Source organism: Sprattus sprattus, assembly GCF_963457725.1.
Source record: "Sprattus sprattus genome assembly, chromosome: 3".
NCBI lineage: Eukaryota > Metazoa > Chordata > Actinopteri > Clupeiformes > Clupeidae > Sprattus > Sprattus sprattus.
This window is the reverse complement of record NC_137922.1, coordinates 982501-1007443: the sequence shown is the minus strand read 5'-3', so window position 1 is coordinate 1007443 and position 24943 is coordinate 982501. Positions and strand designations below refer to the sequence as shown.

At 40.9% G+C, this 24943-nt stretch overlaps 1 protein-coding gene across 1 annotated transcript; it reads left to right on the top strand.

The window, feature by feature from the left end:
* The first annotated feature begins 17613 nt into the window (after positions 1-17613).
* mrpl39 (mitochondrial ribosomal protein L39) lies at positions 17614-24709 on the top strand. The gene is made up of 10 exons (XM_080835847.1): positions 17614-17773; positions 18195-18404; positions 18500-18639; positions 18972-19071; positions 19319-19386; positions 20074-20186; positions 20269-20334; positions 23481-23634; positions 24365-24412; positions 24542-24709. The coding sequence occupies exons 1-10, from the start codon at positions 17734-17736 to the stop codon at positions 24632-24634; spliced, it is 1032 nt and encodes a 343-aa protein (XP_080691973.1). The 5' UTR covers positions 17614-17733; the 3' UTR covers positions 24635-24709.
* Positions 24710-24943: the final 234 nt, after the last annotated feature.

Here is a 24943-nt window from a genome sequence, read left to right as displayed (position 1 = left end):
CCTTCGATGCAAAATAATGCAGCTCAAAGTGCTTTACAGCAAATACTTAAAAATAGACTTCAAATAAACATAAAAATGCTGTCAATTTTGTCGCTGAATGACCAGCTGCCATGTGTGCGCAAGGTTTATAGTGATGCACGTTCATGACTATAAACCTTGCGCACACATGGCAGCTGGTCATTCACGCCACAGTCGATGGATGAAGCGCAACGTTACCGTCATCTCCGAAACATTTTGTGAACTCTTGCTAATTGGATACGGCAACGAGGAGGAGAATGATTGCAGTGTTTTTACCCTCTGGTTGCAGTGCGCTTGTATTCCAGTAAACAAAGATATGTGTACTTTTATCACAATACTCATTTTAATGAAAGCACAATGGAAATGTAACGGAGTAAAAAGTAGAATTCTAGTTCAAATATTTACTCGAGTAAGAGTAAAAGTGCAGACTTTATAAAGGAACGCAAAAAGTACTCGTTACCCGAAACATTTACCTTTTTACTCATTTGCGTTCCTTGTAACGCGTTACTACCCACCACTGGTCCTTGTTTTGATAGTGTTGCTGATGTTTTTTCAAATAGTGATGATTTTTTATTATTTATTGGTGAATTATTATTTTGTAAAGTTTATGGTGGGCAACATTGTGAAAAGAAGAAAAAATAGACAAGTCATCATTGACCACTGTAAAAATAAATTGGTCCAGGCATCCAATGGGACTGCAGAATAGTTTGTGGGCTGGTTTGTATAATACTCCTGCATGTTCAGCTCATCAGTCAGATTTGGTGTAAATATGAACTTTTATGTAAAACTTTGTCTTTGTTATTTGAAATGTTGATATATTTGACATATTTAGTATCTCTTTAAAATCACAATCTCCTTGTCTATATTGGCAAACAAAACTTACACACAATGTTAATGAGTCATTTCTTGTAACATTGTTTTTGTCACGTTATATATTGATTGTTACAGGATGCATTTGAAAGTCTAAATCATCAATTATTCATGTTACTATTAGCTATGTAACTACCCAAGAATAGACGTTTATTCACACATCAGCCAGACTATATCGTAAATGTAAGAGTTTGGATGGATCATTTCCATCTAACCCATGACGCATTTTCTTCCAATTCAACATCTATCAATTCTAACTCTACAGACATAAACGGTACAACATCGCTAGAGCCGCTATAAAAGACCTGTATCTGGATGTCCTAACAGGGTCTATTCACTTGCCATACTTATTTACATACCTATCTATAATAACCTGATCCCAAGTTCCCATGCCTTTAGTGACCAAATGATGCAACATTAAATGACCATAGGGTGTAGACCAGGACAGTGTGTCATCATGAATAGGGTATAGATCTGTGAAGTGAAGACAATCAACAATAGTTCTAAAGTCAGTAAACCAAGTAGTGGTTGTGGTAAAGCATATTTAATGTTTTGAAATGCCCAAGTTCAAATATGGACTTAAATCCAATAGACATGTAGTGACAGACCATGAAGCAGTGGGTAATGCAAGAAAGCCAACTAACATTTTGGGTGTTCTAAGTAAGTATTTCAGTGTGAAGGAATGTGTCAATATTGTGGAAATGTTTGGTTGATTAAAGCTATTGCTGTGGTTTCCAGTTATCAAAGGGAGGGTTGACTTTTTAAAACTATGATCATTTGATGTTATTTTGTCCTAAAATGCTTAACGTATATCAGTTATGAAAGGCAAAATGTCAAGAACCTGTAACAGATTCACAAACTTTCAAGCTCCACTGTGTGAAGTCATCTTCATAGTACCCAACAAATGGCAAAGTTACACCAATATGCATGCAATAATACGTTTAATTAAATGAGCCAGATTGGGGTTCAAAAACATAAAAGGACCGAAGAGTTCTTATAGTATCCAATGATCCAAAGGATCACTGAGCTGTGTTGGTGACTTAAACAGCTAGGAGAGACAGTCCCATCTCTGGAGTAGATGTGTTGGTCAGCCTAGATGCAGCCTCTTCCAGGTTTAGTTTGGCTCTCAGCAGTAGTCAGTTCAGCAGTAGTCAGTTCAGCAGTAGTCAGTTCAGAAGTAGTCAGTTCAGCAGTAGTCAGTTCAGAAGTAGTCAGTTCAGAAGTAGTCAGTTCAGAAGTAGTCAGTTCAGAAGTAGTCAGTTCAGCAGTAGTCAGTTCAGAAGTAGTCAGTTCAGCAGTAGTCAGTTCAGGCTGAAAAGGAGATGGTGAAGAAAAAAGCAACACTTTCCAAGCACGTCTACTTAGTGAATACTCAATACTCAATGTTACAGTGAATTAATGTATCTTTATGTGTTCAGACTTTCAGTTTCACTTACCTGAGACACTGATGTTCTCTTCAAAGGACTTTTCATTGTCACAATACCCTATTTTAGCACCTTTCCTTATTTTCTGAAAAAGTAAGAGAGAGATTCATCATTTCAAATTCAAATTTTAATGAGTAAAGAAATATATAAATGGCATACTCACAGATCTTGTTACACCAATTTGTTCTTCACTCAGTAGCCTCTGTGATCAGCATTAGTACACATAATGTCTAAAATTACAATAACATCTCGTATAGGAACTGAACGGCACCTTGAAGGAGAACTTGAATTTCGGCATCCTAAAAAAACAGCACCCTACAGTCTCTTCCTCCTGTGGCATCTCCAGTGGGCCAGCAGATACAGGAGCCTTGGTGACCTCAGCCAGCGTCTCACTGAGCTCTGTGAAAAAGTAGGGAATGATTTATATATCCTCCTCATCCACACTGGTTAATTTATAGCAGGCAAAAACATGAAAAAAGTTAGATTTAGTTGAAGTGTTGCCTCAAATATCACCATGAACTTACCTGTGTTTGAAACAGGAGAGGCCTGGCTTACAAGGAGACTTTGTGATCCTCTCTTTGATTTCTGAAGAACACATAGTTATATAGTAACTGAAAGGTATACCATACAACTGGGTACAGTACATCTTGTAGTGTATAGACAGTATGGCTGTATGACAGTACAAAACTCCATGAGCTAAATGATATGCATGATACTCCACCTTCCATTTGATTGTTGGCATCTTCAGCCAAACTGGAAACATTTTGTTCTTAGTCTTTTCCTTTCCTTGGTCTTGTCCAACTGCAGCTTGAATTAGAGGGAGGTGTGTAGAAGCTGGTTTGTTGGTTTGGCTACAGGTCTTGGTTATCTCTTTTGTCAGCGTTTCTACCAGTGATGATTCAAAAGATTGATCTTGTGATTCAAGGGCAGAACGGAGCACATCTTCAGACCCAAACCTTCGATTAAGTTCCTTGTAAGTGTTTCTGTAAATCTGGTATAAATTCACTTCCTGAGGATATGTTTCATTGCCTGTTATGCCAAAAGCTGTATCGAGCTCAGACAAAATCTTCTGAATCAAGTCTCTGGACATATCCAGCACATTATCTGGAAGTCCATCCTGGTGGGTGCCAATGTCCAGGTGAAAGCTATGGACTTTCTTCAGGAGTCGAATGACCAGCATGGAGACCAAGGAGGAATAGTCATTCTTGTTGGACTTAGGTGACAGACTTAGGTGAGATGAAATGGTGACTCTTTCACACTGACTATTTTGCATAGTACAAGTGAGCAGATTGTTTGAGTTAGTGGTGGATGATCTATTGTTAGTGTCCTCTGCCTGTTTGTCTAAGAGTTTTTGATCCTCCTTCACTAATTCCTTCAAGTCAGAAGCATCGTTTTCCTTCAACTCTGTGGAGAGTGCCACCATGACTTCGTTGGTCATCACCTGAGTGAATACGTTCATTGTATTTCCAAACACCTCAGGTGATGATTTTGAGGTCTCTAGATTATGCTGTATATGTTCTTGATTGTCAGAAGATGCTGAGGGGAACAAACATGACAGGAGAAGTCGCTTCACAGCCTCCTCTACATAATTGTTAATGAACGCTGATGGAATTTCATTCTCTCCCTCAGCTCTAGATGGTAGTTTGCACAGAATAGAATCTGAAAGACTCTTTCCAACTGGCACGAAAATGGTCTGCAGACCATGATAACCTTTTAGTGTCTTATGTACTCGATCTGCAATATCACAGGAATATTGACCTATTTGTGTTTCAGTGATCAATTTCTCCAGACTTCCAGTGATGGGTTCAAGTTTTTCCAATTCTAAAATGGTGTCTAACACACTACCGATGATTTCATTCGCACATCCAGATGACAGTGAAGCAGCATCCATGTCAACAAAAGTATGCGTCAGGAGAGGGGAAATCCTTTCGATAAACACTTCTGAGGGAACAGAAGTACCGGGGAGTTTGCTTTGGTCATCTATTTCTGAGTGAAATGATACTGAGGAGTCCAATGGCAATGGCAATCCAGGGCTTTGTGACCTGTCTGTTTCTGATTCAATGTCAATCACTTGCACTTCATTCAACACAGCACTAAGCATCTTATCAATCAGCTCAACCTGCTCTAGATTTTCTGCCGTCTTGAGATCGGGAAGTACACTCTGAATGGACACAATTACTTGACTAGTGACATTGATGGCTGAAGCCACTGTCATTTTCTCTTTACCGTCAGAGGGAAAAGATTTGCAAAACAATTTCTCCACCATGTTCTGAATTGCATTGCACATTCTTTGAGATGTTGTCCTGTAAATCCTTTTCATTGAAACAACAGTTCCTAGGGCTCGTGTTTTCTCCAAAAGATCTTTCATCCCCTCAATAACACATCCAACAACATCATATGATGTTGAATGAACCTCTTGGCTTGACATTCTGTCCTTCAAAGATTCAATAATATCACCAACTAGATCAACTGCAAGAGACTCTGACAGGGGACCAGATGGAAAGATAGCATGAGCCTGCCAGAGGTCAGTTAGACTTTCTGCTTTGGCGTTTGACTCCTCGTCATCTTCAGCAAATTCCTCAACTGGGGATTCATTCTCAAGAGTTTTGAGCAAAACCTCACTCACTTGCTTTGATGCCCTTTGTTCAAATTCAGTGCCAGTAAACTGGTTGAGCAAGTGGATGGATTGTGATAGTTCTGAGGCTTTAGCGTGTTCAGTCATCATGGGTGGTGTAGAAGGACCAGAGTCAGAGTCCTTAATGGTGCACGAGGCTGTCAAATCCACAATATTTTCGGAGATGGAAGAATATTGCTCTGGTAAGGCAGGCACAACTGGACCCAAACCACTGACTATGCTGACAGATTCTCGTGAAACCTTGTCAACTTCTTTCTTGGCTGCTGCCAAGAGCATTTCATTTGATATCCCCTGAGATCCTTGGCATAGAGATGATCCTTCAGGTCTCTTGGCCTCTGAGGTGCTTATCCTATTCCAAGGCATAAAGACCACATGTATAACTGACAACACATATTAACACAGAGCTAGTTACACATAGTTCACTTAAATTAAAACATGACGATGAATCTGGTGCTAATTCACAACAGAGAGGGCATGATCTGCAGTCAGGAAGTGCTACATGAGGGTGGCATTTTTGACAGTAGTACTAAACAGTCAAATCTTGTGTTTTATGAAAATAAAAGGATAAACAAGACATTCTAGTGATTACTGTACATACCAAAATGTATGTTGCCCTGATCCTGTCATTCCACATACGGATGAGACAGGAACACCCAGAATTTCACTGAGGACTGGGAGCAGGTAATAATGAGCAGTCTGGACTACTTTCTTCACTATGATAGCACACAGATGGCCAACTTCTTCTTTGGTCCTCTGAGTAAACAAAATCAGACAATTAGGTATTTCATCAGAGAGGAATAATAAACAATAAAGAATATTAGAGACTTTCTATTCAAATCAACCCTCCAACCCTCCAGGCGAAATCGAACATTAATATACGGAAGATTTTATGTGGTGAAATCAAACTCACAGGCACACATAGAGCCTCACGGACAATTCTCCAATGCCTGCAAAAGAGAAAAGAATTTTAGAACATTGGAACTTCACTATCCGACAGGAAGCACTGATTTTTTTCAAACTTGTCTCCTACTCTTCTGTCATGTTCTCCACAAGGTGGCGTATCATGGGGGAGAGGTTCATATGATCCAGATCTGAAAAGCACATGTATTATTTTTAACATTTGTGGTAGGGCATGTTGACAATTTTAGCATTGGGTCTTTTGGCACCGAGGAACTTGTATTGACTGTTAGATATTAAATGTTCTTTTATGTACTAAAACTTGTATTGACTACTTTTATTGACATACTTTTTATGTCTGAATTTGGCATAGACTAACCTGCATCAAACCTTTTGGTCCTTGTTGTAGAACTACATTTCTTTGACTAAGAGAAAACACATAGATAGTTAGTTGTAATCATTAGTTCATTCTCAGCAGTCAGTCCCTTCAGGATTTTGGAATAAAAGTCAAGTCATATCCCCTCTTATTCAGTCAATGCTTTCTGTCTGTTTGTTTTTCCAACTTAAACATAAATAGCCAAACATTTCACTCCATCTGTTTCTATCCTTCTTTCTCTCCTTACTGACACTCAGCATCCTACAGTAGCAACCACCATGACTCCCCTAGCAATGCCCTAGCAACCACCCTAGCAGCAACTTCAATTACCATAGCAACTACCTCAACTAACCTAGCAACACCCTAGGAACCACTGCCATCATGACAACATAGCAACCACCATAGCAAAAACCTCGACTACCATACCAACACCCTGGCAACCACCTTGACTACCAATGCAGCACCCAGGTTACCACCATAGTAACCACAACTTTGATAGCGACACCCTTTCAATGACCATAGCAACCACCTTAAGTAGCCTACTATACAAAGACCCTAGAAACACCTAGGCAACATTGACCTATACATCCTGTCATTGTGTTGCTATGACAACTGGTTGTCATGACAACTAACAATTAAAGCTGTTTTGACAACATGCCAGTATGCTAAAAGCTATGTCATAATGACAATTAGTAACTTCTGCTGTCATGGCAACCAGGCGTATTAGACATGTCTGATCTTATGACAGTTATAAGTAAGACATTTTAATTCCATATTTTCCTTTGTATTCATTCATACATAGATTTTCTTGACCAACTATAGACCTGGGGTGTGTTTGCTGAAAGCGTTGTCGAACAACTACCATAGTTAATAATTATAATTTTGAACACTCTCTCCAGAACAGCACACACAATAGCAATTTTTTAAATACAGTATATGTATATGTATCATAATCTAAAACAGGGCACCTAAGCAAATAGGGACGTTTTGTCTAATTTTAATATTTTGCAACCATAAATGGTCAAAAACGTAGGCCTATCTGTAAAACATTTAAGTCTAATGGTTTTTAAATTAAACTATTACTTAAGCTTACCTCGTTTCCTTCCGACATTGTGAGATCGGCAAGACCAGAGTTCGCAAATATTAAATAAACCTTTAAAATACGAAGCCTATAATAGCACGATGAACTGCAGTATTGGGTTGCTCAGTTAATTTGAAGTTCTGTGTGAGAAGACTTGAAACATAACCGTGGCATCACCGTGGCTAATGATCTAACAATAACGTCTCATATGCGTCACAATGCCCATCTGCCCATGAGGCAAGAACATAGCACTTCATAATTTCCAATTCAATAATGAAAAAGCCGGACCAGTGTCGGATTATCGGATAATTAATTACAACAAGACAAACATTGCTATAAAATTATGTACAACTTGTACTGTACTATCAGCTTTGAGCATTGTTTATCGTCATATTTCATTTAAAACGCATATAAAAACGCGTATGAAAACTGTTCAGACACATTTTAAAAGTTTCACCGTTTTACTAATCGTCGCTTTTTTCCCTTAACTGTCTCGTCCGTGTTTCCATTTGCGTTCTCCAAACTCTCTCTGTGTCAGTAAAGAAAACCACGAAATCTACATTTTAAAATGGTGTTTAGCTATAGTTTGCACCTGAAATCTGTATCCCTATAATGACTTAATTAATTGATCTTACGCAGTCTGAAGCAACTGCACTGGCAATTTTGTAGCATGAGCAAACTATTCCTTAATTTACATCTAGGCTACTGGACTTGGCCCTCGATCAAGGCCCCAGTAGGCCAAAATCTAGATGAGCCATTTCAGTCATTTTGGAAAAAAGGGCTGTGAACAGATGATATAATCACCAGAGGACAAACCCACAAGGCTGTGAGCTGCACAGAGTACCAACTTTACGCATGCAGTAGAATCCCATTGTCTCAAATACTGTTAGGCCTATAACATTACAAATCAATTCAAGTCATAATATTTGTATTAACTTAAATTAAAGCAAATTTGTATATTCATAATGTTTCGGCTGTCTGCCAATAATTGGTATATTCTAACATGAAGGATGTTATTGTAGGATACAAGTCTAGGGTGTAAGGTTTTTGTGTGTTTATATGTCAATTACCAATTATCAATGGTGGCAGTTGTTGACAACGCCCAGAATCAAAAATTAGAATTGAAATAAAATGTTTTTGTTGAATGGCAATTTTTGCAGTAAACATATATATGGTTAGGCAGCTTTCAAGCATCATGTGTGAGTGTTTCAATTGTTCCATGGGTACTGTTCCAAATGTACCCGATGTGGCCAGTAGATGGCACTTTTCACACATGTACAACTATCTTAATTCTAGTATTTCTATGTGTGTGTGTGTGTGTGTCTGTTCATGTGTTCATGTGTGCATGTGTGCATGTGTGCACGCACGCGCACCTGTGTGTGTGTGTGTGTGTGTGTGTGTGTGTGTGTGTGTGTGTGTGTGTGTGTGTGTGTGTGTGTGTGTGTGTGTGTGTGTGTTTGTGATATATGTCCATAATATTGCAGACTCATGGACTTTCCAGATCATGCCCATAAAAAGATGCTAAATGAAAATGCATCTTATTTACATTGTTCTTGCTAACAATGTATCTGATGAAGTTATCTACACGCTGCTTCTTTTAGTGAACAAAGTTTGAGGGTTTGATGGTGTGATCAAAACCCTAGAAGACAACTGTCCATGAGTGCTGTCTGAATGCATGCTTCCGTGGAGGGGGAGACCTGTAAAGGGGATTTGCTGGTGTGTTATCCAGATATCCTTTTCTCTACAAACAAAACTGTGACAATAATAATGGCCTCTGTTGACCAAAAAGTGAAATTTCATCTTTCATTTCAGTTACTTGGCTGGTCAGGAGGGAAGAAATCAATCATGGTGGTCCTCCCCTCCTTCACTCTTCCCCTCGTTTCATCTTTTCTCTTTCAATGTCTTTGTCTGTCCCCTGTGTTTCTCTGTTCCTCTATCTGATGGCTTTACTGCCACACACCGTCCCCATCAGGCCTGCTCTCAAATGCAGAGTGCAGATGTTTTTTTTTCTGATTTGAGGTCAGATGTAACCATCGACTGTCAAAAGAGTCTTTATACAGTCATTGGATGAAACCACAAACAGGCAAGTCTGAGTGGGCCTTTCCCAGAAATGATTTCTCTTCGTAGGCTGAAACCAAATAGAGAATAAATGGCACCAATATAGGTGTATAGACACAAGGAAGGGATCCTCAGTGAGCAAGTAGCTCAAAACTGAGTGAGCAGAGTCAGCAGACATATTAATTCAAGTTTACTCTTAGGCCAATTGTAGTTAACTTTGGAGGAAAGTGTCGCACATGAACACATCTAAATTATATCAACCACATTCAGATGTTATGTCTGACAAACTTCTCACCCCTTTGTCATTGTTTATAAAGAGATCAATGTTTGAAGGACAGCAGGATTGTCATGCGGGGTGAGGTGGGGTCAGGGTGACGTGTAGGGCACCCATGGGCACAGACACCCACACTGTAAACCCAAACAGTTCTACTAACGTATTACCATTATGTATTCAGTACTTAAAACCTGGTATTTAGTTGACCCAACTTTAAATGTATTAGTTTTCTGACCAAGTGAAGACGTTTTAATTGTATTGGAATGTATTTGTTTGAGTAAACATTGCCTGATAACTCATATTTTTTTAGTATCTGACGTCATCAACGTCGTTGAGAACACCATTGCAGAGATCTTGTGATCAGAGACAGCAGACTTAAGGTAGAGGAGTCGTTTAGTAATCCAGAGGTTGGAAGGTTGCTAGTTCAATTCCCCACTCTTCCTTACAAAGTGTATAAGTGTCAACACCTAGATCTGCAAAATTCCTTGTAAATTGCTTTGGATAAAAGTGTCTGCTAAATCAGAGATGTAAATGTAAATCTGGCAACACTGGGAAGGCGGTCGACCAATGACAGTTCTCTCTACAGTAAGAAGTTGGAACGTAAGGGAGATACCCTTTCAAAAACTTGTAGGGGCGTAATAACTACTTTGTGAAAGACCCAGCGAAACACAAATATCCTACAAGGCAAAATCCTGAACAATTTCAGAGAACTTAAAAATAATGAAAATGATAACAAAATAATAGAAGTATACAAAAGTATAATGTATACTGTATAATTTTTAAGTTAAGTTTACTTAAAAAAAAAAAAAATAGATTTTTTTATTTTTTTTTATGTAATCGGTTACATCAAAAGTTTTTACTCTGAACTTGTACAGGCTTACAGTGCATGGGCACAGCGATCGGTATGGGTGTGGGTGCTGGTGTGGTATGGTGCTGGAATAGAGAGAGCTTGGTTTTGCCACGGCAGTGCAGGAAGGTTGTGTGTGAAACCACAGAGGCAGAGACCAGAGAGCAGTTTATGAGTAAATAAGGTCACGGCTGTGTGTGTCAGTCTCTCGGGTAGTTTCCACCGTCACACAAACTTCCCCTGTGTTGGTGCTGCACCTCCTAGCCAAAGACGTTCAGGCACGATTACATACACTCTCAAACAGGGAAAAAATCCACACTTAAATGCACAAAACTCATACTCAATCAACTTTAAATAGCTGTGTGACCACACAGGTGTACAGTGCTTTCAAAGTATCCACTAGGCTTCTTTGTCTGTCCGTCTGTCTGTCACTCACTTTCTCTCTCTCTCTCTCTCTCTCTCTCTCTCTCTCTCTCTCTCTCTCTCTCTCTCTCTCTCTCTCTCTGTCTTGAAATGAGTAAAGCAAGACCTTTCAGAATGAGTCATTTTCTGGTTGGAGAGATATTGCGTGTGTTCTTCAAACTTCGCCACACACTCAAGTCAAGTTACGTCACAGTGACATGCCCCTGTGTTGTGTCCTCCTACAACTTTACCTTGCTGTGGAGAAGGCAGGAAGCTACTTACGCTCTTACTACTGAATGTGTCGTATGTGTGTATTCGGTTGTGTTGCCAAACACAGCTGAACATGCAAAAAAGTCAACGCATGTTGATTTAGTTATTTGGAAACATAGAACCAAGCATTTCACTTTCAGTCTCTGTTCTGTTCTGCATGAATGATGCCCCTGTCCTTTTGAGAATGAGGATGGGAAGTATGAAAAGAAAACAGATAGAAAGAAAGAAAAGCAAAGGAAAAGATTTGAATGAGAGAAAAAGAGGAAGAATGAGAGATATTTGAATGGCTCTTCCTGGAAGCCACAGTTCACTCAAGCTTTGGCCGTCTCTGTAGGTTACAAATTTCCAGTTTGCAGGGAAAGCACCCCTCAAATATCCCCCCCCCCCCCCCCCCCCCCTTTCTCTCAGCTCCCCTCCTCTCTACCATTCTGGAGTTAACCAAATCGAGCCCAAGCTCCTGCTTCATCAAATATGTTGTTAAAGTGCTCATGTGTGAAGTGAAATTTGCAATTAGACAGAGCCTTTCATGATGCAACATTATTAGCGCCCTATTTATATAACAGTGGAGTGTAGAGATCCTTTATTACACGGCTCTTCTTAATGCTGTAGAATGCTCCATTCACTTGAATGGGGCTTCCCAACGTTCTGCGGTCAACTATTTTCCGATAACTGACCGTTGCTATGGACTTAATGACCGCTGTCAAGGAAAGTGGCCTTTTTGCCTCTAATTCACGTCTTTCGTAGCACTCCGCAAGTAGTACAGTAACTTATCAATGGAGTTTCAGCGGACGGTTGAGCAGCTGTGTTCTAAAGAATGTTCAACTGTCTTTGAAGTTCAACGTCTTTGGCGAACTATTTCTCTCCTTTTAAACACTACGTATAGTAACAAATGCATTGTAAAAAGACACACGGTGTTAAGTAATTTGTTTGTTTTAGTTGTAACCGTATAATAAGCGGGATAATGTATAGAACAGGACAACAAATAGCACTGTTAGGGCAGCGACATCAAAAACACTCGCTCATTTACAGTCACTGTTCAGGGTGAAAGCCCCTATGTGACTCAAATGGACTGATACTGAAAAAACACCACAATAATCATGTATTACTTGCACACTGAATTGACTGGTACATAGTAATTCAATGAAATCATTGTGATGAACGTATCTCATGAAATGAGACATTATTTAAAATAATTCACAATTTCCTAATTCCAGGATATGTACCACGTTCAAGGAAAATAGCAGTGACCAAACCATCTCTCAAAAAACCTAACCTTGAACCCAACAACCTGATAATTACAGGCATGTATCCAACCTTCCCCTCCTGTGAAAAGTTCTTGAAAAATGAATAGCAAAGCAACCCTCTTCCTTATTATATAGAAGCGACATCCAAGATGACGTCCAGTTTGTCTTAAGAGCCCAACGCAGCACTGAATCGGCCTTAGTCAAAGTCCTAAATGATTTTCTCATTGCACCTGATCATGAATGCAATTTAAATTGCTATTGTTATGTATCTATCTATCTATCTATCTATCTATCTATCTATCTATCTATCAATAGTGATCCTTTTATCATTTTTGGGGAAAAACAACCCTTACTCCAAACCCACATAACATACACAAAGTTACTATTACCTCACCTTTGTTTTCACTAAGTTGGCTATACTCAGAAATCTTACCATGATTTAAAGTTTCCCAGTGTGTCATCAGCATATGTTCCTTCTGCATATTGCAATACAAACTCAATGCACACGCTATACCAGTGCTGTAAGGAACACAAACACAAAGCACTTTGTTATTAGCCCTTTGTTAGTCAGTGTCATAATAACATGGAATTAATGTAGAGCATAATATATTCCATACTTTGCTTTTGGTAACTGTATCAGATGTTTTGAATGTACATGCCACCATTACAATATGAGTTCACATATCAGAATAATCATTTTCAATGTAAACATTTTTTGTAATCACCTACATCATCTGCTTGATTGTAAATTCCACAATGTGCTTTTTGGATGACATTTCAAATCTCATCAAAAGAATCTGATTTACATAGATGTCATCTCCATCCTACAACAGCTCTGACTGTGTTCCCCTTGAAACTTTCCATTCATGGGACATTTGGATGACTCACCGTCATCACTTCATATAAGACTGTAGGTGATCTTCAGGTCTCAGACCATGCACTATCTGTACCGAGAGAGAAAGAGAAAGAGAGCGCGAGAGAGAGAGAGAGAGAGAGAGAGAGAGAGAGAGAGAGACAGACAGACAGACAGAGAGACAGACAGACAGACAGAGAGAGAGAGAGAATGATGGACGACTGTGCTAGAGGATTGGAGAACATTGCTCTGGATGTGTAAGGCACCACTGAATTGAACAGGTGGCTAAACCAATATCCAACCATATCTATAACCAAACACTGTGAACACAGATCTGAGAACTGAGAGCGGGCCGACCGCCCCAGGTGGAGGATTTGTCTGAGCATGTGGAGGAAATACTGTTGGTGAGCATGTGCTCATCTTCTCAGGAAGGATGTGGTCCACTGCAGGTATCGTATTCTGAGCCACTGAAACACTTTTCAGAATTGAAAGTGCTTTTTCAGGGCCTAGTGACAACATTATTTCTGTGAATAACTGTGATGTGTCATTTCATTCCATTCTGTCTGGAATAGTATCCCATTCTGGGACTGGGCTATGCCTTCTACAAATCAAAGGATAATCCGAAGGCAAGACTGCTCTCAAACATCTGTAGATGAAAGGGAATATTATCATGAGGGGAATGAATGGTTGAGAGAATCATACCATCGCAAATGTGCTGAAAGCTGAAAATTGCTTGTATTTCAAATGTAAAACTAAGTAAGTGAGTAAAAGTTTGATCATGTCATGAATTAAGATGAAACTTAAAGAAATAAGGTAGAACATTTATAGATTAGCAAGAGACATTTGTTTTTTTTTGTACAGTTTTCAAACAACACAGGTAGATTTTGTCATACAGTTAGAAATAAAGTTTTGAAGTTTCTGCTCCATGAAGTGAAATTAGCAACAGATTTGCCTGAAAACTGCTGTCATGAAGCCATGACACATCTAGGACAGTTTGGAAACTTTTTTTTTTGCAATAAAGCAGACTATAGCAGCCAACACAGGAAAATGATCTAATGCTCTTTTAGACAGCACATGATTTTCAGTGCTAAGCCACAGTCTTTCACACCATAGTTCATTCATCTAATTGTGACGTCTCCACTTCTACAATGTGTCCCTTTCTCCCCTTACAGGATGCTTTTACAGATGCAGGCCCACTGGACACAATTCTCATCTCAGAGTTAATGCTAATCGTGATAGGGGTTGTTTGAAACATAAACACCTATACAGTTAGCGTTATCCCTGAGATGGGGTGAAGCATCTAACAGCACTGGTCTGCAAAAAAGACTCCACAGCTCTCCGTCCACCTGCCTGCCTGTCTGCCTTCCTCACTCTGTTTCTCCCGCTCTCTCAACCTCACCCTCCTGAGAGGATGCTGGGAGTTATTGTTAATGCTGGTCATGACTGAGGTGGTGTTTGTTCTCACTGAAGGCATGCAGCATTCACATGTCCAAAATGCAACAGATTATTGAAGACACAATAAGAAGGTCGTTTGCAATCCATACACTCAAAGGCAGAGGATGTATGGGCTGTAAAAATAATAATAATAATAATAAACTTTATTTGTATAGCACCTTTTATACAAAACAATGCAGCTCAAAGTGCTTAACAGCAAAGTAATTACTTAACAGTAGTAAACTTCTGATTAGTACCCCATTGTTGGTGTACTAAAGATCACTAGACATTTTGTCATAGTTATGGTACTCTACATGACTGTGTCTTTCTTGATGAAGTTAGAACCTGATATGAATATGAATATGAATAAAGCCTTGAAGAAAAGGACAAAAAAGGCATGATTATTGAGCTCTGACTTTATGTGGGATTCACAGAAACTCTTTTTTCATATGCATCAAATGTGAAAACACATTTTTGTTAAAAAGTACAATGTGAAGGTTCACGCTCAGCTTCTTATATGACCTGTTCAGTTGTCAAACACGTTCAACCATCCTGCTGCTCTCGTCATTAGTGGAAAAACTGATTTAATTGACAGGTAGAAATTACCAATATGATTCCTTACCTAGTCATATTATTACAAGTAACCAATGGACAGACACACATGGCCTAACCCTATTGATGGGCACCTGACAACACAATTGTCACATCTCAACAGTTTATCTTAATTATTCCAAATGGTCTAGAATGTCCTTTTTAACAGACAGACAAATGGACAGTGTTTGCATTATGCTGGAAATTAGACAGAGATCAGAAATAGAATATCTGACACATGACAAAATGTGACTTACATTGTCATTGCTTACAAGTTCTAATGCATGATGATATTTAGCTTCATCTGAGCTGGAACACAAGTGTGCAATGGGATCAAGCAAACCTTTATTTATCATATATTAAAGATATCCATACCTGCAATATCCAAATTAGTTTTCTGGTGGGTTTTTTTCCGACATTGATCCACATGTACGTTAATTCCTGGATCTGCCTAATCTGTTGTTTACCATGATAATTGTGTGCATAACTATAGAATACCTTTACCTATTTATATACCAGACACAGATGTTGAAAATATAATTAGGCAAACATTGAAGTGAAATATCTTTATACATGCAATCTCTATATTAGAATGCAAATATTTGTATTCAAAATAAACAATTAAGTCTTCCCTGGTGCAGTCGTTACTGTATCTTTTCAATTTGCACAATGCAAAAAGATAAAAAATAAAAAGATCAGTATTGAGCGCATCGTATTGAACTGGCTATTCATGCCTCCGATTAAATATACTGATAGCAAAAGCAGAGACTTAGCAGGTGGCAGAATCATCCAGTAAGTCCAAGTCCAGCTTCCCCTGGTTTGACATGAAAGAGTCTTTGATGTCACAGTTTTCAAAAGAGAGCTGTAGATGTCTATTTTAAAATCTATTTTAAAGTGACCACATGTGACAAAACAAGTCAGTCAAAATGCTGCCATTGCCTCCAGAATACATTGAATTTTCGTGAAAAGCATTGATAAAATAAATCCACTCAGATCTTGTCATTTCAGTGAATGGTGAATTTTGTATTCATCCAATCCAGGATTTTTTTGTGTTATTATTGGGTTAACTGTTGAAAATGCTTTATTTGAACCCTGCATTATTAAACTTAAAAAAAGTTAGTCTTTTGACTGAGGGTTCTTGAAGACAAGTATCAATCCTACATTTGCACTACCATTTAAAAATCAGAATCGTGTTTATTGGCCAAGTTTACACATACTGTAGATGGAATTTGACTAAGTGGCTCTTAATGTACTTACACAGAAATATACAGCAGAACAGGTAAGAATAAAATAAATAAATATAAAATAATAATTTGCGGTTAACTGTTCATTAGTGTGACGGCAAGGGGGAAGAAACTGTTCCTGTGTGTGGTGGTTTTGGTGTGAGGTGTTCTGTAGCGCCTACCAGAGGGGAGAAGTTGTAACAGGTTATGTCCAGGGTGTGAGGGGTCTGCAGTGATTTTCCCTGCCTTTTTCCTGACTCTCTGTAATCAATTAGAATATCTCACATTTTTAATGGAACATTTTGCACTCGTATTTATCCATCGAATAATATCCATGCAAAATGAACAAAAAACATATAGTCAAGGCATTGACATGGTTAGAAATAATGATTCATATTTCAAATTTGCAGTAGTAGTCCTACATATATCTTGTCATCAATTTGAACCTAATGCTTCCGTTAGAACCTTCCACAAGATTGCTGTGCAGTTTAGAAACATTAAGTAATAGCCCTCCTCATTTTAATCTTTACAAAAATCCCACTTTACCACCACCCAAACACTTCCAGACCACGACATTCCATCCACATGCCAGATGCCATATTTGTTCATCCAGCCTTTTGTTCATTTTTTATTTGCCTTCACACATTTTCTTCTCTGTGATCAATGAACACTTAAAACAGCATGATGGTTTTGAGCTGCACCAACATCATTGCAAAAAGGTGTTTTTACAAATTACTAATCAATTGCCATTTTGATATGATTAAATTAGAATGCTTTAAAGCAGTAGCCATTTGCAAATTTGACAATGGACAATACTTCTAAATAAAAAAAACTGCATATCAAGCAGTTAAATGGCTTCTAAAAAACAATCAAAGTTTTCTTTGTCACTTAACACATTTCTGACTTTCCTATACAAATAAGCGCATTCTAGGAATTAACCATATGAATTATACATAAAGTGGTTTGTATTACTGTAAAAGCGGCATGACGTGTTATGTTTTAAGTTGTGTGTTCCCATGCCAACTACACTTCGCATGGTAATAAGCGGAACTATTCAATTCACAGAATTTGTTTCAGTGCGGTTCCTTTTAATGAGCGCACACCGAGGAACGGAAAGCGGAACAGCATGGCGTCTTACAGAAGCCATTGATATGTGTCTTACTGACATTGGTTCTATATAGTGTTCATTTGTGTGTTTTACTATTGGAACCTGGTCATCGGGTGCGCGTCTGGCAAATGATGGCTTGCAGAACAGCATGTCAAATGTTGCACCGGCGTGAGTTTAGCGTTTTCTAGGATCTTCATTTCAGCAAGCTAGAGCTGTCAGCTGGAGTAACTAAACGCATCCACATAACCTAACCACTCGACCTTGGGCTTTACTTTAACGTTAGTTAAACTTCAGTGAGACAACGTTTGATAATCATATTTAGAAAATGTGTCTCATACAAAGAGAAGGGTGTTGTCTCAAGGGTATTAATCTGTATTGACAGAAGCTAGTGAGCAAAGCCAAGACGTATTATGGAGCGTAGTTGCTTGCTAAATAGTAAACAGTTAGTGACACACACACACACACACACACACACACACACACACACACACACATACATATGTGTGTGTGTGTATGAATATGATATAAAGCATGGTGATGATATCGTTAGCGTTCTGCTTTGTTGATGATGTTGTTGATGATTTGTCAGGTCTGGCGTCCAGTGCCGCCGCTTCTGCGCGACTGTCGTCTGCGGAGCTGCAGAGTCGACGCAACGCTCTCTTCTCCCAGGAACAGGCGCGTCAGCGAGCGCTGTTTCCACGCATAGAGAAGATCGAGGTCCAAATGCAAGGGCCAGGTCTACAAGGAACACTGCTGGTCATGAACAAAGGAGTGTCTACGCCTCACAGCTGTGCACGCCGTGAGTAGAAAAGGGATTCTCTTTTGTTCGGTTAGCTGCTTTTTGATGCCTATCTTAACCCCACGTCAATACCTCTGTCTATCTCCCATTTTCAGACCTGACTGAATGGCATGTGGGCAGTGCAGTACTGGCTTTAGTGGATGGTGAGGCATGGCCTCTTCACAAGCCTCTCACCAGTTCCTGCTCGCTCTCACTGCTCACCTTCAAAGACACCAATCCCCTGCTAGCCAATCAGGTCTGAAAGCACCAGGTTCTCTGGGAATTATGTCATTCTCTGGTATTTGTTATGAAAGGTTATTATCAAGACCAAATATGAACTACCAGATGTGCGAAAAGCTAAATGAACTGCTTGCTAGGAGTAATGGCTGGTGTAACTCTGAGTCCAGAGTGTTTTATTTCTTGTTATGTATCTGTTTTTCTGCTATTCCTTGGGTCCCTGTCGGTCTCTCTGCTTGCGTGATGTCCCTATTTATCCGTTTCTCTCTATCCCTCTGTCTCTTTCTCTCTCTCCTCTCTCTATCCCTCTGTCTCTTTCTCTCTCTCCTCTCTCTATCCCTCTGTCTGTAGGCCTATTGGAGGTCTTGTGCAGCCCTCCTTGGTCAGGTTTTTCAGAATGCCTTCAAGGATGAATTTATTGTTGAGCTTCTGAAGACTCCTGAAGTTCCAGGTATTCAGTTACCCAGTTGTGCAATAAACATAATCACTCACGGCATGAAACATTTAAATCGTAATCTTTCTTCGCTGCCATAGTGTCCTTTTATTCAGCCTCAGAACGTTGTGAATAGGCTTGTTATATCCAGCAGAGCAGAGGTTGAGGCTTTGTTATTCCTCAACACAGAACTTATTATCTTATAAAGGCTTTGTACCTTTCCGCATCATCATGTTCTTGTCTTTCTGGTGCACTTGATGTGCAGTGACATCAGGAGCGTTCCTCTGTGATGTGGTGTTGGATCCACAGTTAGACTCATGGACCCCCTCAGAGGTAAGTGTTCAGACCTGAGGAGGAGGTGTTAGTATGTTGAAGAGATATGTGCTAACAAATGTCAATAAATTCACCTTTTCCCTCTCCTTGCACCTGTTACTGTTGCCATGCAGCCTAATGGGGAAAAGTGACCAAAATATTTTTTTTCTCAAATTAACAAAATATTGGTAGGGACTTTTTTTGTCTTTCCCAAACTTTGGTCGTGACTAGTCCCTACCAACCCTATGCAAACCTACGCCCTTGGGCAAGGGGGAAGAAACTGTTCCTGTGTGTTTTGGTTTTGGTTTGAGGTGTTCTGTAGCGCCTACCAGAGGGGAGAAGTTGTAACAGGTTATGTCCAGGGTGTGAGGGGTCTGCAGTGATTTTCCCTGCCTGTTTCCTGACTCTCTGTAATCAATTAGAATATCTCACCTTTTTAATGGAACATTTTGCACTCGTATTTATCCATCGAATAAGTTGCAAAATTAACCAAAAACATTAAGTCAAGGCATTGCCATGGTTAGAAATAATGATTCCTATTTTTAAATTTGCAGTAGTAGTCCTACATATATCTTGTCGTCAATTTGAACCTAATGCTTCCTGTAGAACCTTCCACAAGATTGCTGTGCAGTTTAGAAACATTAAGTAATAGCCCTCCTCATTTTAATAATGATTCGTATTTCAAAATCACTCCTTCTCATCCCTTAGGAGTCTCTTCGTTCCCTCACCCGTGACGCTCAGCAGCTTATCCACAAAGATCTGCCCTGGGAGCCTCTGGAAGTAGCACCCTCTGTCGCCCTGGACATTTTTGCCCACAGCAGGTAAATATCCCTCGTCATCAGGCTGTTATAGATCAGGTTACACACAACACGTGTTAAGTTTTTTTTTCTTTTTGTTGTGTAGGTGCAAGCAGACAGAGGTGGAGGAGTTGGCAGCTCACAGCCCCAGTGGCACAGTAAACATGTACAGGTCAGTCAAACAGGTCTAAATGCTTCACTACCACACGTTGGCCACACATCTTTACCAAGCCTGAACAAATAGCTGGGGGCCCAACTTTGGCTGTCAAATGGGCTGCATCCAATACTTGACCACTAGCCACACCAGACACCAGCCCCGAGGTCTGTCTCCAATACTAGACCACACCAGACACCAGCCCCGAGGTCTGTCTCCAATACTTGACCACTAGCCACACCAGACACCAGACCAGAGGTCTGTCTCCAATACTTGACCACTAGCCACACCAGACACCAGCCCCGAGGTCTGTCTCCAATACTAGACCACACCAGACACCAGCCCCGAGGTCTGTCTCCAATACTTGACCACTAGCCACACCAGACACCAGCCCCGAGGTCTGTCTCCAATACTTGACCACTAGCCACACCAGACACCAGCCCCGAGGTCTGTCTCCAATACTAGACCACACCAGACACCAGCCCCGAGGTCTGTCTCCAATACTTGACCACTAGCCACACCAGACACCAGACCAGAGGTCTGTCTCCAATACTTGACCACTAGCCACACCAGACACCAGACCAGAGGTCTGTCTCCAATACTTGACCACTAGCCACACCAGACACCAGACCAGAGGTCTGTCTCCAATACTTGACCACTAGCCACACCAGACACCAGACCAGAGGTCTGTCTCCAATACTTGACCACTAGCCACACCAGACACCAGACCAGAGGTCTGTCTCCAATACTTGGCCACACCAGACACCAGCCCAGAGGACTGTCTCCAATACTTGACCACACCAGACACCAGCCCCGAGGTCTGTCTCCAATACTTGACCACACCAGACACCAGCCCAGAGGTCTGTCTCCAATACTTGACCACACCAGACACCAGCCCCGAGGTCTGTCTCCAATACTTGACCACACCAGACACCAGCCCAGAGGTCTGTCTCCAATACTTGACCACACCAGACACCAGCCCCGAGGTCTGTCTCCAATACTTGGCCACACCAGACACCAGCCCCGAGGTCTGTCTCCAATACTTGACCACACCAGACACCAGCCAAGAGGTCTGTCTCCAATACTTGACCACTAGCCACACCAGACACCAGCCAAGAGGACTGTCTCCAATACTTGACCACTAGCCACACCAGACACCAGCCAAGAGGACTGTCTCCAATACTTGGCCACACCAGACACCAGCCCAGAGGACTGTCTCCAATACTTGACCACTAGCCACACCAGACACCAGCCCAGAGGACTGTCTCCAATACTTGACCACTAGCCACACCAGACACCAGCCCCGAGGACTGTCTCCAATACTTGGCCACACCAGACACCAGCCCAGAGGACTGTCTCCAATACTTGACCACACCAGACACCAGCCCAGAGGTCTGTCTCCAATACTAGCCACACCAGACACCAGCCCAGAGGACTGTCTCCAATACTTGACCACACCAGACACCAGCCCAGAGGTCTGTCTCCAATACTTGACCACACCAGACACCAGCCCCGAGGTCTGTCTCCAATACTTGACCACACCAGACACCAGCCCCGAGGTCTGTCTCCAATACTTGACCACTAGCCACACCAGACACCAGCCCAGAGGTCTGTCTCCAATACTTGGCCACACCAGACACCAGCCCCGAGGACTGTCTCCAATACTTGGCCACACCAGACACCAGCCCCGAGGACTGTCTCCAATACTTGACCACACCAGACACCAGACACCAGCCCCGAGGACTGTCTCCAATACTTGACCACACCAGACACCAGACACCAGCCCCGAGGACTGTCTCCAATACTTGACCACTAGCCACACCAGACACCAGCCCAGAGGACTGTCTCCAATACTTGACCACACCAGACACCAGCCCCGAGGTCTGTCTCCAATACTTGACCACACCAGACACCAGACCAGAGGTCTGTCTCCAATACTTGGCCACACCAGACACCAGCCCCGAGGTCTGTCTCCAATACTTGACCACACCAGACACCAGACCAGAGGTCTGTCTCCAATACTTGGCCACACCAGACACCAGCCCCGAGGTCTGTCTCCAATACTTGACCACACCAGACACCAGACCAGAGGTCTGTCTCCAATACTTGGCCACACCAGACACCAGCCCCGAGGTCTGTCTCCAATACTTGACCACTAGCCACACCAGACACCAGCCAAGTAGCTCAAGTGTTCTCTGGTTTCAGGATTCCTCTTCTGGTGCCCCATCCATCCATGCATTCATTCATGTTTGTCATTGTCATTATAATGGAGAGGTCTTCTGTCACATCTTTCATGTTTTTTTATGATAGCATACATTTGAATGTTTTTTTTTTTGTATGTAACTGTTGTTCGAAACAAGCAAGACTAACTAACATGTTAAACATCTTAACATGTGTATTAATAATATCGCTTTTCAAAAAGAATTGGTCTGGTTATGGTCAGTCCGAATACAATTTGTAGCTGATGTCACCTTTTGTCACCTTCTAACATGTAGAAATGTGCATTATTAGCTTGACAGAACCTAGAGGTGGAGAGAGTATGGTCAAAACACTGGATAGTCGGAAAAGCCCAGAACAATTAAACTTTCCAACAGGTGTTCCAAGCTATAAGGGGGGGGGGGGGGGGGGGGTGTGTTTCCGAAACCGGAGCTAAGAAATGTTAACACAAACAATGCCACTTTATGGATTCATTCATGGCTTAATATGACAAATAATGATCACAATAATAACTCTTTTCAACCAGTCACATTATATGGTCAGAAATTCCTTCTGCATGAATGCTGGTGGCACTGAGTAAGCGTTCTTTTAACAAGATGAAATAACCAGCTCTCAGTTTTCATCGCTTGGTTATATTCACTCAAATCTTTGAGCGCTGTTGTTGCCAACACTGTCGTTGATATGCCACTAACCTATTATTTGATGATTTTGTACTGTTGAGAAGGTGTGTGTGTGTGTGTGTGTGTGTGTGTGATTTGTTTTTTGCAGTTTTTTTCCCCAGTGAAATGCATTTTGGTTATAGAGAACATCATTGGTTCAAGCAGCAGAGTTCTAACAAAAACATTTTGTGAGCCTTGATGTGAAAATGAGATGACAAGAATTTGCCTCAGGTGAAAAACACTAAGTGACCCTTACTCTACACGTTCTATCCTCTTTGAACTTTGTAGATGTGGAGACCACGTAACGTTGAGCGGGGGTCCCCTAGTGGCCAGAACAGGACTGTGTATGCAGTATGAGGTGGCTGCTATTCACAATCTTGGGCAGGGCGCCTGGGGTCTTCATCGCAGGGCTCAGGGGCTCTCGCTCCCGCGGCAGCTACAGGTACTGCATGGAGATGTGCACTGTTTCTGTGTGTCTGTAACTGCCTCTACACACACACACACACACACACACACACACACACCTTCTGTGAACTGTGTCGCTGTGTTTTTAACTGCCTCTACACACACACACAATTACACACACACGCAAGATGTGCACTCACTGTTTCCGTGTGTCTGTAACTGCCTCTACACACACGCACACACACACACACACACACACACACACACACACATATACACACACACACAAGATGTGCACTTACTGTGTCGGTGTGACTGTAACTGCCTCTATACATCAGATCAATTCATTTGGATAGGCAGGAAGGCAGATGTGCCTAGTCAGTGGATTGTTTTAATTTTCATTTACTTATCTCTGTGTGTTGTATATTGGTTGGAATCTATGCGTATTACGGTGCATGGCATCATAACATGGAACATTGATATAACCTTTGCATGTGTATACATCCCTCAAATAACAGTTGTTTAAATTAATGATTAAAAAGCTGAACTTCTTGTTTGTTCTTTTAATGTTTACACATAGATATATATTCAATCTTAACGTCATCTGAACTGAGATCTGAGTGCATGCATGATGTCAGAGGATAAAAAATATTATGATTACGTGAAACTATCATTTTTTTAATAATAAAGTAACCAGCTAGCTCCCAGTGTTCTGGTTAACAGGTATTCGCATTCACAACATTTAAAGGCCTTTTCTGTCATTTCAGGCTCATCACACAGTTTGGAGGAAGCTGCGAAAGAGGGCAGAAAAACTGGTAAGAGTGCTGACCCGTCTACAAAGCTGTGTCCACTCAATGTGTTTATTCATTTTTACATATCTCATTTCATCCCTATGTTTGTGAATGGTTAACATACGTACTTGTTTCTTACCGGTTGCTTTGCAGGTAGAGGTAACGCCATCCTCAGCCAATCAGACCACTGCACTGCCCCCTGTTGCCAATCATCTTGAAGACCCTGCTCCTTCTACCCATCAGTGACCCTGTCATGATCTCCTGCCTAATATGTCTTTGGTGTCCTTTGTCCTTAAATAAAGCTTTGAACTCAGTGTGCAAAACAAATAGATTTTTTCATTGGTATTTTTTTGGTCAAAATGATGTAATTGAAGGGGAGAGGGAGATAATATTTGGCGGTAAACCCAAAGGATTATACCCAGGACAGAAACTTTTTTTATTTCATTCAGTGGTTTTGTAATTGTTACCTATTCTCTGCTGGCCTGTAAATATGCAGCTGGTGTTCTTGGGTTAACAGTCACGCTGTCCTTTTGGTGGTATTATCCTTATTGTTGC

Coding starts and splice junctions, on each gene's coding strand:
- mrpl39 (XM_080835847.1), top strand. CDS start 17,734: ATGATGGCTTGCAGAACAGCATGTCAAATGTTGCACCGGC. Junction 20,187..20,268: donor GACATTTTTGCCCACAGCAG/GTAAATATCCCT, acceptor TTTGTTGTGTAG/GTGCAAGCAGACAGAGGTGG. Junction 24,413..24,541: donor GAAAGAGGGCAGAAAAACTG/GTAAGAGTGCTG, acceptor GTTGCTTTGCAG/GTAGAGGTAACGCCATCCTC.